Here is a 14,841-nt window from a genome sequence, read left to right as displayed (position 1 = left end):
AGGATACCCAAGGGTGACAGTTGGGTATACCTTCTATCTTAGATCCGAGAGCAAATTTTTTGTCGCTAAGAACGGGTCCTTTCTCGAGAAGGAGTTTCTCTCGAAAGAATTGAGTGGGAGGAAGATAGAACTTGATGAGGTTGTCGAACCTTTACTTCAACCAGAGAGTGATGCAACACAGAAAGATGTTTTCTGTGGCGCCTACGTCTGTTGAATAGGAAGTTAATGATAGTGATCATGAAGCTTCGGATCAAGTTGCTATCGAACCTCGTAGGTCGACAAGGATATGTACTACTCCTAAGTGGTACGGTAATCCTGTCTTAGATATCATGTTGTTAGACAACAATGAACCTACGAGCTATGGAGAAGCGATGGTGGGCCCATATTCCGACAAATGGTTAGAAGCCATGAAATCCGAGATAGGATCCATATATCAGAACAAAGTATGGACTTTGGTGGACTTGCCCGTTGATCGGCAAGCCATTGAGATAAATGGATATTTAAGAAGAGGACGGACGTGGGCAGTAATGTTACCATCTATGAAGCTCGACTTGTGGGAAAGAAACTTTTCACAAGTTCAAGGAGTTGACTACGATGAGAATTTCTCACCCGTAGCGATGCTTAAGTCTGTCGGAATCATGTTAGCATTAGCTGTATTTTTCGATTATGAAATCTTACAGATGGATGTCAAAACAAGTTTTCTTACCAGTTTTCGTAAGAAAAGTTGTATGTGATACAATAAAAGGTTTTGACGATCCTAAGAATGCTAAAAGGTATGCTAGCTCCAGCAATCCTTCTATGGGCTAGAGCAGGCATCTCGGAATCGGAATATATGTTTTGATGGAGTGGTCAAAGCTTTTAGGTTTATACAATGTTTGCTAGAAACTTGTATTTACAAGAAAGTGAGTGGGAGCACTACAACATTTCTGATAAGTATATGTGGATGACATATTGTAGATCCGAAATAATGTAGAATTTCTGGAAAGCATAAACGGTTGTTTGAAGAGTGTTTTTCAAAGGAAGACCTGGATAAAGCTGCTTACAAATTGGGCATCAAGATCTATAGAGATAGATCAAGACGCCTGATGATACTTTCAAAGAACGCACACCTTGACATGTTTTTGAAGGAGTTCAAAATAGATCAGTCAAAGAAGGGGTTCTTGCCTGAGTTCTTGCCCCCCTCTACAGATTACACAGACCTTCTTATGCAGTTACTTGACATCATATAACCAAGCACATAATTTTGGCATTGAGGACATTCTGAAGGGGAAGATGCCGGTGGTGGATCTCCCTATTAGTCCTACCCGTGTGGGAAAGGTTAGTTTACCTTGGCCGAAACCCCCTACAGGATGGGTGGCCCTTTCAACTGATGGCTCCTACTTTGAGGACACAGGACGGGCCGGAACGGATATGGTTCTGCGGGACTCGATCGGCAATGTAATTTTCTCCGCTTACATATTCCTATTCTATTGCAAGAATGCTCTTGAAGCCGAGGTGAGTGCAATGCTGGAAGGTATCTCTTTTAGCCTTCAAAGATCAGAGCTACCAATCATCATTCAATCTGACTGCTCTGTTCTGGTGGCGGCTTTAACGGATGACTCATTGAACAAATCTGCTCATGGACATCTAATCTTGGAAATGAAGAGGCTCCTGGAACAGCGTGAGTTTATTCCACAGAAATTAGATCGGCATCAAAATAGTGTTGCTCACTGTCTTGCTAATATTGGTCGTTCTGGAGGTTGCACCGCCTGTTGGTTGCATCGTGTTCCAGACAACGTGTCTAGTTTTGTATTAGCAGACTGTAACACTATTTTAGTGGAATAAACTAATTATTCACCCGGAAAAAAAAAAGTAAGCAGAGGGGATAGAGGGATGCGCAAGGATGGGCAGTGATGCGTTCCCGCATAGAAAAAAAGGAGAGAGATGGACTAGTGGTGCTGGTTGGACGATGAGCTGGACGTCGTCGACGGGGAACAGATCGGACGGCATCACGGTACTATCCAGGACGCTGACACGTATCACGCTCCGCCACCTGCCCACAAAACCCCAACCCCCCCGCCGAGCGGGTCAGAGGAGGCTGCAGGCGCCGAGCCAAAAAGCCACTGCCGAGAGAGAGAGAGATAGAGTAGAGGGGGCGAGAGACGTCCCACGCCACGCCGCTCCCGTCCAAACCCCACTCCCGCCCCGCGCCGCGCGATCCGAAGCCCCATTATCTAATTCCTCGCCGGATCGGGCCGGCAGATCTCGCCATTGCCCATTTGCCCCGCTCCGCCCTCGTCCTCTGCTCCTCCCGCTGCCAGTGCCGGCGGCGGTTGTGCGGTACTGTTCGGTTCGTCGCCGGGGAGGCTCGCCAGGGGCCGGAGGGATGTGGCGGCTGAAGATCGCGGAGGGCGGGGCCGACCCGTGGCTGCGCACCAAGAACGCGCACGTCGGCCGCCAGGTCTGGGAGTTCGACGCCGCCGCCGACGACCCCGACGCCCTCGCCGCCGTCGACGCCGCGCGCCGGGAGTTCGCCGCCCGCCGCCACCAGCTCAAGCACAGCGCCGACCTCCCCATGCGCATCCAGGTGACCCGACGAACCGAATGCCCCCTCCCGCCCCTCCCCCTCCCCCTCGGTCGCCGCTGCCCTGCATGCCACGGTTTCGAATTCCGGGTGGCTCCGTGACGGCGAAGCCCCACACCTTTTTTTTTCTACCGTAACTACATTTTTTCACCTGGATGAGGCCGTCAGGCCGCCCGAAATTTCCGGCGACTAGTCGTCGCGTACTGCTCAATCAAGGCAGCAGCGAGCCGCCTCACCCTTCAAAACGAGTTTAATGCGCAGCGAGAGTACAGTATAATAGTATAATGCTCCAACCTTTCTAAGGAAAGGAAGATTGCAGCATCAGACTGTCAAGTCTCTCCCACACCACTTGGCAAAGAGTTTTAATGCGCAGCGAGTATGCTGAGATCCGATCTTGCATACGTATATACTACCATGAATATCTGAGACGCAAGCGCCACGCTCTGGATGGGCACGGGCACGGCCCCCCCTTTCCCGTTGCCAACTGCTCCCACTTCAGCCTTTAATGCCCGCCAGAAGCGCATACAGTGCACGCAATCGGCAAGTGTGCTGGCTGACGGTGGGCACTTGGTTCTCTGAACGGGACGCATGACGCCTGCAGTTCTTTCTTTCCGTTAATATAAAGTTATAAACCATGGAATTTCGAGGCGTATTACAGCTGTGTTTTTATCAAGCAACCCCAAAGAGCAAGCGAGGAGAGTTTATCCTGTAGCAGACTCGATTTAAGCAATGCAGTGCAACAGCTGAACGGTAGCTATCGCCATTTATAACAGCATTTGGGGTCAGAAGGTCTACGATGTTGACTGATAACATGCTTGTGTTGCGTGCGTTAAAGGAAGGACACGGTATCACTGTTATCTCCACTAGAGTCATTTCCCTTACCTTCAGGTTAAAAGGTTTTAGCCCAATTACCTTACCACAGAGATGGTTAATACTTTTTGGGACTGGGTTAAGACCAGAAGCACAGTTTATAGAGCTCTAACAGTATTTAGCAACAGGGCAGACCAATTCTTGATGCTGGAATAGTGATATTTTCCTGAGTCTTTTCCTTTTTGTTCTACCACTTCAGTTCAACTTGCCTGTGGATTCTTTGTACTACTAAAACTAGGTTTTTCGCTTTGGAGTAGCGTTCTCCATAGCTTCTGAAGTGTTTGTGCTCTTGTATGTACTGCAGCTTGCAAAAGAAAATCCACTTAAGTTGGATCTTCCTGCTATCAAGCTGGGGGAGAATGAAGATGTCACAGAGGAAGCCGTGTCGACCACTTTGAAAAGGGCGCTCAGCACCTTTTCTACTCTCCAGGCACACGATGGATACTGGCCTGGGGATTATGGGGGTCCTATGTTCCTTATGCCTGGATTGGTACTTCCCCTGGCTTGACATTTTCATTTAAAACTTGTTTATGTCATATGGAAACTTACTCACTGCATTTTATCTTCTATTCAGCTTATAATGCTACATGTTACTGGAGCAATGAACACTGTTTTATCACCAGAACATCAAAAGGAGATCCGTCGATATCTCTATAATCATCAGGCAAGGATCTATTTGCCAACTGTGCCATCTCACAGTGGATAAAGTAAATAATTTTTTGGCAATTGTCTGTAGAATGAAGATGGAGGTTGGGGATTACACATTGAGGGTCCAAGCACCATGTTTGGCTCAGCCTTGACCTATGTTTCTTTGAGATTGCTTGGTGAGGGACCAGATAGTGGAGATGGAGCTATGGAGAAAGGTCGAAACTGGATTTTAGACCATGGGGGAGCAACTTATATAACATCATGGGGAAAGTTTTGGCTCGCGGTATGGAATTAACACTTTTTACTCTGTATGAAGGCTGCTTCCATTTTGCACAATCTGACTATGGCCTAAGGAATTCCTCCTAATTCCCTGATTTATTTAAGGTACTTGGTGTATTTGATTGGTCTGGTAACAATCCACTGCCACCGGAAATATGGATGTTGCCGTATTGCCTGCCAGTCCACCCAGGTTCTTTTTTGCACTATGTCAGCATTAATTGCTTTGATCTTCCATGTTGGTTATGTCTTGCTGATATGCCTGACGCTATCGTGCAGGTCGAATGTGGTGTCACTGCCGAATGGTGTATCTACCCATGTGCTACGTTTATGGAAAGAGGTTTGTCGGCCGAATTACACCAATTATATTGGAACTAAGAAATGAACTATTCAAAGTCCCCTACAGCGAGGTTGATTGGGACAGTGCTCGCAATCTCTGTGCTAAGGTTTGCTTATCTCAATCTTTCTTAGTGATGTTGATGTGTGCGAGCTAAATTTCTTATGGGCCGTGATGAGCCAGAGTTAATGGAAAAATCCTAAGTAGATCTACTTGTGCCAATGTGGTCCTCACTCTAGGAAAGAGCCTTTAAGATGACCCATAGCCAAGGTACAAAGTCTTTAAGAAACCTCATTGCCAAAGTACAAGGTCTTTAAGAACTCCCATTGCCAACATAATGAGTTGGCATAGCCATTTCGATTTCAATACCAGTGTGGGCCATGAATGTGAAATACAGTTTCAGAAATATTCGTTGTACCACTGAATAGTTTACTAGTCCTTGGTTCGGAGGCTTTGATATAAGCAGCCTACAAACTTGATGGGGATTGCCTTGTATTCCCAGATTTTCATGCTTGTAAGTTGCTATCGTACACTACCTGATGGGGATTGCCTTGTATTCCCAGATTTTCATGCTTGTAAGTTGCTATCGTACACTACCTGGTGCAGGAGAAAGACTGATTGCGGTGCATCTTCCATGTGAATGTGGTCAAAGCGTTTTGTTGTGCTAGTTATAACTCATGATTCAATAGGTGATAACATCTGAAAACACAATAGATTGGGATACCATAGCCGCATGAAGAGCATGGTTCCCTCTCTTTCGTGCTTGCTTCATAATTGCAGACTCAATTAACATAATTATCTTAATGTAGCTGGCTCTTTGTGGTATTTGAATATTCTTCAAGAATTCTGGTGCATTTTGCCGTTATTGCTTGTGTAAACATAGTAGCGAAATAATCCCTCTGTGTTACATAAGATAGTAAGTATTGTATAATAGTCCGGTTTTCCGTGATTTTTTTCCCATTCCTCTTTACAAATAGCCTATATGGGTTCACAATCAATAACATCTTCACCATTGAGAGTATTCCCTTTTCCTTCAAAGAATAGATTATAGATTACTGGTCTTAGCGGAAGGGAAGTAATTATAGATTTATAGTTAATCTTTGAAATTTATAGAAGCCTAAGCTGCCCTATTTATCTTTCTTTATCTGCATGATGTCTATTTAGGATCTAATGATTAAGATTGTTCTTTGAAGGTTTTTTCTTGTGCTTTATTGTAGGAAGATCTGTACTACCCACATCCACTCATACAAGATATCTTATGGGCCACTCTCCATAAATTTGTCGAACCTGTTATGATGCACTGGCCTGGGAACAAACTGAGAGAGAAATCTTTGAACCATGTCATGCAGCATGTTCATTATGAAGATGAGAACACTCGATACATTTGCATTGGTCCTGTGAACAAGGTAATTTGAAGAATATGCTTGCCTGCTGATCCGCCTTTTGTCTTTTTCTTGCTTCAAGCATCAGGATGATCCTTTCGTCTTGTAAGATGGAAACATAATAACTGCAGTGCTTTATTTCATGCATGCCTCTTTAAACTTTCTGGTTTTGCTGGCCTGATTGTCCAGCCACTGTACCGTAGCATTTCCTGTGCCCAAATCGCATGTGAGAACTAAAGATATTTCTCTCTACAGCCTTGTAATTGACCACAATTGCAGCAGCAAGTTCACCTATTGTTACTTCATGTAATACCATATGCCACGATTATATATTGCGGGTTTGCCCTTTGGTTTTAAAACATGTACACTTCTATGTCACAAGGGCTGAAGGACTTGTGGACAGTATCCTCTAATACCAAGCTAGTGTCCCCTAATGCAAACCATAGTGTTCAGTAATGCTAAACCATAATCCTCTGTAAAGCACACAAAAGTTACAAACAAGCATTATTTGAATAGTTTGTGAAGCTTTACAGGGGTTTATTTCATTTCTGCTCCAATTCATAATATTTTTAAATCGGAAATTGTTCTTAGTGCCTTAATATATATGACGATTTCTTTAGTTTGGGACATATGTTCATTTTGTTCACTTCTCCCTATCTTGCTGATTTAGTGGAGAAAGAATCCTCATATTCTATGATTTCTTGTTCAAAGCTTGTGAACTTACATACCAGGAGTTTAAACCTTAATAATGTCTAGATAAGTTTAATATATTCTAAAAAAATTCATACTGTTCAACTGATTATTGAATAAATTTATGTGCAGGTATTAAATATGCTTGCTTGCTGGATTGAAGATCCAAACTCAGAAGCATTCAAGCTACACATTCCAAGAATATATGATTACTTATGGGTTGCTGAAGATGGCATGAAGATGCAGGTAATGAGTTTTTATTTACTTCATTCATTTACTTTTCACCAAGGCAGCTGCTACGATAAGAGACAGCTACTCCCTCCGTCCGGAATTACTTGTCTCGGAAATAGATAAAAGTTATTGTATCTAGAACTAAAATATGTCTACATACATCCATTTCTTCGACAAGTATTTCCGGACGGAGGGAGTATTTGTCTATGTCTTACTGTCTTTACATGGAACTGGAAAGTTGATTTTTTGTACTCGGTTAGTAACCGGAATTCCTGCTTATACCAGTCCATCATTAGCTTTTCTTTCTCTTTGATCATAATCGATCCAATTTCTGTCCACTGTAGGGTTATAATGGCAGCCAGCTCTGGGATACAGCTTTTGCAGTTCAAGCTATTGCAGCCACTGACCTCATTGAAGAGTTTGCTCCCACTCTTAAGCTGGCACATGATTACATTAAGAACTCTCAGGTACATGTCACATGGCTATTTGTTTACCAGTCAACACTTGAAGTGCATTACTTAACAAAAAAGAAACGTTTAAGTACATTTCAGTACATAGTACAAAAAAGTAACGTTTAAGTACATTTCAGTACTTAATACTTACATTTCAGTACTTAGTACTTACCTGTTGCTATTATATGGAAGGTTGTTGATGACTGCCCTGGAGATCTGAGTTACTGGTACCGTCACATATCTAAAGGTGCATGGCCCTTTTCTACAGCTGATCATGGTTGGCCTATATCAGATTGCACTGCAGAAGGACTAAAGGTGAGTTAGGCCGTCAGTGTTACCAACAAGGAGCTACCTTCGAAGTTAAAACTTTGTCCTGTTTGAAATCTAGGAATTTTTATTCTTGCAACATACGGAATAAGAATCATTCTGACTCTCATATGTATAAGATTTGGTTTTTAGCTGCTGGTATGTTGTGTCAACTGCCAAGTTCTCGTATGCATAACCATTTGTTTTAAATAGTTTAATTGTTGAATTTTCTTTTACCTTCAGGCCTCATTATTGCTATCAAAGATTTCTCCAGAAATTGTGGGCGAACCAGTGGAAGTTAACAGACTATATGATGCTGTCAATTGTTTGATGTCTTGGATGGTAAATGCATTCAAACTTTTAGATTGTGTTAGTTGTAACTATTGTATCAGTTTGCTAGAAGAGGGTCGATATATCTCTCTCATGTCATGTGACCACTCAGTCTAGGAGTTGTGAATTGTTACTTTTTTATATATCTATATCTATGCAAATATGAAAAGTATGAGTTAGAGTTTGATCCAAACAATCTTTAGCCATTCTTAATATTTATGATCTTCATCTCACAGATCCAAGGGTTGAGAATTTTACTTGGAACCTTACCCCTTATTCTCTCCTCTAATAATGGTCTATTTGATCGATAGTTCATAAATAATAATGGATTGTCTATTTTAGTTGTACGTTTGTAGCTTACCGTTTAGTGTATGGTTAGTGCTTAGCCTTTCTTCCTTTGAGTAATGTACATGGTGAAAAGTAATTTCAATACTGTACACTTACATTATAAATTTGGGTTTCTACATATATGGATATATTTTATTCTATGCAATATATATGGCAAGAAATTCCCTGCAGCAGACTAAGGCATAGCCTAGTGGTGGGGAGGGGTTGATGCCTTCCCACACACCCAGGTTCAAGGCATGGTACTTGCAATTTGGGTTTGTTGCACCAATTATACTGTAGGGGGTTCCCTTACAGTCTTTCTATAAAAAAAGGGCAGCCCCAGTGCATGTAGCTCCCACTTGCGCAGGGTCTGGGGAAGGGTCCGACCACTTTGGGTCTATTGTACGCAGCCTTTCCCTACATTTCTGTAAGAGGCTGTTTCCAGGACTTGAACCCGTGACCATGACCCGTGACCTCATGGTCACAAGGCAGCAGCTTTACCACTGCGCCAAGGCTTCTATCAAAAAAAAAAAGAAATTCCCTGCAGAATTATTATGCAAGGGTAAGGCTGTCTAGAAATTCCCTTCCCCACTTCCCACCTTTTGTGGGAGCTTTCAGCACTGGGTACGCCCTATTTTTGTAATACTATATATGGCGAGAAATGTGCATTGCATGTGGATGGTTGCTAGTATATACTATAAAGCATCAGATAGGTTTTGTCATATAGGATAATTCTATCTGCAAGTGCTTTTTTTCTATCAGTACATTACTGTGAAATGGTAAACTTTTGATATTTTACAAAGCTGCAGTTTGGTTATATCGCACAAGGTATTTTATCTGCAAGTGCTTTCGGCCTTCAGGATAAGTACGGCTAAGCTGTTGATTAATATCGAGTAGTATTTCTATCTTCTGCTAAATTGCACAGATCATAAGGCAACACTGTATTAGTGAAGCGGTGTTATTTACTGAACACCAGGGCTCTCCCTTGCTGTATTCACTTCAAAACCAAAGTGGAGCAGTGGATTAATGGATACTGTGTAGTTGCAAATCGGACTTTGCTTTGAAAATCTTGGTTGCCCTGGTTGCTCCACCAGATTATTGCCCCAGGGATAACATATACAAAACTGTTGAAGAAACCTGTATTTCAAAGTCTCCAAAGTTTTGTTCCCAGCAGTTCTCTTCTATGTATTTTTTTGCATTATATGTAAAGCATTATTTTGAGACGTGCCATTTTAACAAATTTGTTTTAATCTTTACAGAATGAAAATGGCGGCTTCGCAACATATGAACTCCAAAGGTCTTATGCCTGGCTTGAGGTATGTACCTGCCTCATTTGTTTGTTGTTGTGCTACCATTACAACTAGGAGGTTGCTCTTAAGTTGTGTGCGTCATGAAGTAATTCCCTAATTTGAATCATTAAATATCAAGTCAAAGAGGACATGTACATCCATTAAACAATTCATACTGAATTAATACAGGTTTACTGGACCGATGTTTCCTTCGTTTGAAAACTACAACCAATCATTAGTCATATAATCTTTCTTATTGATTTACGAAAATTCTTCCATCTGATTGTTTGTTAAACTGTTCAGCTTATCAACCCTGCCGAGACCTTCGGAGATATTGTGATTGATTACCCGTAAGATGCAATAATATTTCAATTGTCAATTTTTATGCCGCTTGCCATAGAGAGACAAACTGAAAAAAATGTAAATACTCAATTGGTGTCAGGTATGTGGAATGTACATCAGCCGCAATTCAGGCCCTGACATCATTTAAAAAGCTCTATCCTGGGCACCGCAGGAAAGATGTAGATAACTGTATCAACAAAGCTGCTAATTACATTGAGAACATCCAAAGAAGTGATGGGTCATGGTAAATTTTCAGACTCCATGTAGAAGAATACAAGTAATACATGCATATAACACTGCGTTGTTCTATATCTGTTTTCCTACAGGTATGGCTCTTGGGCTGTGTGCTTCACCTATGGCACATGGTTCGGCGTGAAGGGCCTAGTAGCTGCAGGTCGAACATATAAGACCAGTCCTGCAATCAGAAAGGCATGTGACTTTCTGTTGTCAAAAGAGCTTCCTTTCGGTGGCTGGGGAGAAAGCTATCTGTCATCTCAGGATCAGGTAGATACATTTCTACCTAGTTTTGAATATACTTGCAATCTTGTTTACTGGAATAGCGGATTGCATCTCTATATTCCAATCTTCATCGTCAGTGTGCTGTGATAAATATTGTATGCCAGTCTATTAGAATTAATGTTAATATTGTTACATCTGAGTCAAAGTAATGGACGTCAACTTGATATAAAACTCTCCTTTTCATCTAAAGAGTCATTTGCTCTTTTTCCTGCTTTCACCGTTCACAACTGCATGCCCTGTAAAGCATGGTATTCTTGCATCTTGATCTTTAGATGCACATCGTCTTCCTGGGGACCATAAGAAATTTTTACTAACCAATAATCATGTTTTGACTTCCATTCAATTAGGTTTACACCAATCTTGAAGGGAAGCATACTCATGCTGTCAACACTGGCTGGGCCATGCTGACTCTAATTGATGCAGGACAGGTGTGTTTACAGTTACCTGTGGATTGTGGTAGTACCATATGATGTCTTCATTCACGACGGTTCTTAAAATCTCGTTTGGGTACAGGCTGAGAGAGATCCAACGCCTCTGCATCGAGCAGCGAAGGTTTTGGTAAACTTACAATCAGAGGATGGGGAATTTCCTCAGCAAGTAAGTCATAAATGCTTTACCACCATCTCATGGTTTCTCAAACAATTTTTCTCTAGATCCAAAGGAAAACATTTTAGTAATAAACACAGCTGTGCATGTGAAGGCAGTTCAAACCAGTGCAGCGAAACGTAACTACTATTTGACCAGAGAAAGCCTTTTCTTTTGCAAATCAAGAGCTTTATTACTCAGTTAGGAGGATTACACGGTAGCTGAATACAACCAACTAAGAAAGAGGGCATATAATTAATCCACAAACATTTCCTCTCTTCTGTGGCTTGCTTTGCACACCGGTGGGCTGCTTCATTGGCTTCCCTTTGCACAAACACCAGACCTTAGCTCATAAACCCTCCCAAAAGCTCTTTGATTTCATGGCAAACAGCTGCATCCGCTGCTCTCTCTGAAAATCCAGAGTTGTACATCTTAACCATCTCTTTAGCATCAATTTCAACACATATCCTAGAGTAGCCCATTCTTTGGCTAGTTGAATCTGGTCCTGGATAGTGTATAGCTCCATAGTTTGAGCACCTGATGCAAATCGATACCAGAAGGCTTGCGCTCGAATTAGGTTGCCCTCTGAATCTTGGACCACCATCCCTGTGCTTCCACAGCCTGCCTGCTCAAGAAATGCCACAGCCAGCAAGCTTCCTCCCTGTTACCGCAGGGCAAGTAACTTCACCTGCTGTTGTAAATCAACGGCATTACCAAGTGCCCACCGAACAGAAGCTTGAACTGATCGGCCCTTCTCGCCGTGAGTACGAGCATTCCTTTCAGACCAAACCTCCCAGCAGCCACACAATACAATGCATACAAATTGGTCTGATCCCAGTTTTCTTCAGGCACGATGTAGCACTGGGATTTTTATATGCATCATGGTCTTCATCTCCTTCCAGAAGAGTCTCGCCCAAGTGCATTCGAACAGAGCATGGGTTATAGTTTCCTCCTTGCAACATAGGTCGCAGAATGGGATTTTTTCTATGTGTCTGGTGAGCAGAACAGATTAACATGGCACAAATCCTCTTATAACTCTCCACCAAAAATTCCTGACTCTTGGTGGTACCGGCAGTTTCCATAGTTTGTTCCAGAAGACATTTCCTGTCGTGCCTGAAGAAGACGGTTCATAGGAATGTGTCATACTTGTGCTCAGAATTTTATACACCGACCGAACAGAAAAATTAGCATTCCTCACCAACACCCAGGCCCAACAATCTTCACCCTAGTTACCTATTGGTGTTTTAGCAATAGCCTGAACATAAGGTGCTGCAAAGTTTGCTTCCAAGACATTAAGATCCAAACTATTATTCTCAAGATCAATAAGCTCCTCCACCTTAGTGACTGTATCCCCTGGTAACTGAATAATTGGACGATAGCCATAGAGGGTATCCAAGGGTCCTCCCATATGTTAACACTAGCACCATCCCCCACACGTTTAATCAGCCCTAGTTTCAGGGATTCTCAAGATCAAGGGTCCTCCAAGTATGAGAGGAGTTCCTCTTTTTTGTTGCTGCCAAGAAATCTGAATCATGATAATATCGGCCTTTGAGCACCTTTGCACAAAGCGAGTCAGGGTCAGTCTAGCCTCCACCCTTGTTTAGCCAACATGGCTTGATTAACTAGACCAAAATCTCTAAGGATGTGTTTGGTTTGAGGGATAGACTAGGGTGGTTGTGGGTATCCCCAACCAGCTGGTTAGGGATAGCCCTTGTTTTTGTTTGGTTGGGTGGTTGAGGATAGCCATTGAAGTGTTTGGTTCAAGGGATGAATAATAAGGGTTGTGATGATATTTTTGCTTGACGTGATGAGATTAGCCCATAATCTGCATTTTTGATTGAGCACCAACGCACGGCCACCATACATCAAGCACGCCTCGGTGCATACAGCAGCAGAAAATACAGTAGCAGCAAAACTACAAAAGCGCAAAACACACGATGGCAAACTGAAGATAGAAATACTGATTCATCGTCTCATGCATCCACCAGCGGACAGCCCCATGCCCGCAGCCGCCGGCCCACCGTCAATCACCGGCCGCGCGTCTCCTCAGGCCCCAGCTCCTCGAGATCTAGCCGCGCCGCCGCCTGGCTCGTCGAGATCCAGCCGCCGGCCATCTCGAGATCCAACCGTGCCGCCGTCGCAAACCCCGTCCTGCATCTCCCGTGTGCACCCTCCGCAACAGCCGGCCTCTCTGCTAGATGCGACGCCGCTGCGCCGCCATTGCCACCATGCACGAGTGAGAGAGACGAGCCCGGTAATGGGTGTTCGGGAGGGGGTGAGGACGAGTCAATAGCAAAAAAAAAACGTTTCGCGAGTGCGCGCGGGGGTGGTTGCCGCGACCCACCGCTTTTTCGCGGGTGTCCCCAGCCCCGTTTTTCGGGAATATTCGAAGCATCTGGCTGCCTTTATCCCTCTTTGCCTCAGATCCAAACGAGTGGCAACCACTGTAAAAAGGGGCTATCCCTGTCCGTGGGAGGATAGCCTTGCAACCAAACGCATCCTAAAGCCCAATTCCCCCCTCACATTTTGGGATACCTATGTCCTGCCACTTTTTCCAATGCATTTCCTTTTTCTTTTCATCACATCCCCACCAGAATCTTGCAACAATACTTGTGACCTTTTTGCATGTCTTTTTGGACAGTCTAAAACATGTCGTTGAATAGATAGGAATTGCTTGTCTTTTTGCATGATATTTGATACAGTACTAGGGAAGCTCAAGTTTTATATACTTATATCATCTAAATTTGTTTTTTGCCGCATTTAACAGGAGATCATGGGAGTCTTCAACAAGAACTGTATGATCAGTTACTCCCAGTACAGGAACATCTTCCCCATTTGGGCGCTAGGCGAGTACCGGTGCCGAGTGCTGGGCGCGGGCAAGAAGTAGTACCATCTTCCGTCTCTTTGGCTGGGTTACGTGGTGGAACAGTGTGTTTCTGTAATAATGTAGCTAGGTGCAGGTGGAGATCTGGTAGCCGTATAGATTTTTTTTTACCATTTGATGAGTAGACGAATAAAATGGATTGTACATCTGAATATGGGGATACGCTACCGCATGTTGGAGAGGTGTATATATCTCGCTTGTAGGACCTGTTTGGTTGGATACCTGAACACCGTGCCTGGAGAAATGGACTGCCTGGATTGAGCCCGAGAAGATTGAAAATATTGCCTGGCGAGGCTACGTGTGTTTGGTTGATGTCCTCGGACTGATGATGTGCGTCCGCTGTGCGTCAGAGTACTTAAATCATTTAGGGGTGTTTTGATGCCTGGGTCACATTTGGCTGCATCGCATCTAGCATGCTGGCTGAGTGTGGCCTGGCTGGGCTAATGCAATGGTAGACTGAGGTATGTGTTTGGTTGCTTTTGTGTTGTGGGACTGGCCAGATAGAATATGTGTTTGGTAGGTTGTATGAGACGTCACGTTCTGAGTGAGATGTTCACAAGGATGTTTACAGGGGATCTCTGTCTGGAGATCGCCACAGTAGAACGAACTATGGACACAACGGATTTGTCAGGCTGCTGCTGTAGGAATAAGGAATAGGAAGCATGGGCAGGCTAAGTACCTTGTGGGTGCGAAAGTCCCTTTCTACTCCCAAATTCATATCATATGAGCTTGGGATGAACAGTAAATCTGAAAAATGATTTTTTTTCCAGAAAGTTCTGAACTTTTTTGGGTGCAAACTCTGACAAATGT

General features: G+C 43.4%; 1 protein-coding gene across 1 annotated transcript; it reads left to right on the top strand.

Annotated features, from left to right (window-relative positions):
- The first annotated feature begins 2,088 nt into the window (after positions 1-2,088).
- LOC119315166 (cycloartenol synthase-like) lies at positions 2,089-14,343 on the top strand. The gene is made up of 18 exons (XM_037589833.1): positions 2,089-2,566; positions 3,738-3,923; positions 4,008-4,097; positions 4,170-4,364; positions 4,466-4,550; positions 4,637-4,803; positions 5,912-6,100; positions 6,899-7,012; positions 7,342-7,464; positions 7,642-7,764; positions 7,999-8,097; positions 9,672-9,728; positions 10,005-10,051; positions 10,144-10,287; positions 10,370-10,547; positions 10,910-10,990; positions 11,076-11,159; positions 13,915-14,343. Exons 1-18 carry the CDS (start codon positions 2,366-2,368, stop codon positions 14,032-14,034), a joined length of 2,283 nt encoding a protein of 760 aa, XP_037445730.1. The 5' UTR covers positions 2,089-2,365; the 3' UTR covers positions 14,035-14,343.
- The last annotated feature ends 498 nt before the right edge of the window (positions 14,344-14,841 follow it).

The sequence above is a fragment of the Triticum dicoccoides genome, chromosome 6A (genome assembly GCF_002162155.2).
Source record: "Triticum dicoccoides isolate Atlit2015 ecotype Zavitan chromosome 6A, WEW_v2.0, whole genome shotgun sequence".
Taxonomy (NCBI): domain Eukaryota; kingdom Viridiplantae; phylum Streptophyta; class Magnoliopsida; order Poales; family Poaceae; genus Triticum; species Triticum dicoccoides.
The sequence above is the reverse complement of the archived record's forward strand: the minus strand, read 5'-3'. Positions and strand labels throughout refer to the sequence as shown.

Coding starts and splice junctions, on each gene's coding strand:
- LOC119315166 (XM_037589833.1), top strand. CDS start 2,366: ATGTGGCGGCTGAAGATCGCGGAGGGCGGGGCCGACCCGTGGCTGCGC. Junction 4,551..4,636: donor TTGCCTGCCAGTCCACCCAG/GTTCTTTTTTGC, acceptor GCTATCGTGCAG/GTCGAATGTGGTGTCACTGC. Junction 10,052..10,143: donor GATATTGTGATTGATTACCC/GTAAGATGCAAT, acceptor AATTGGTGTCAG/GTATGTGGAATGTACATCAG.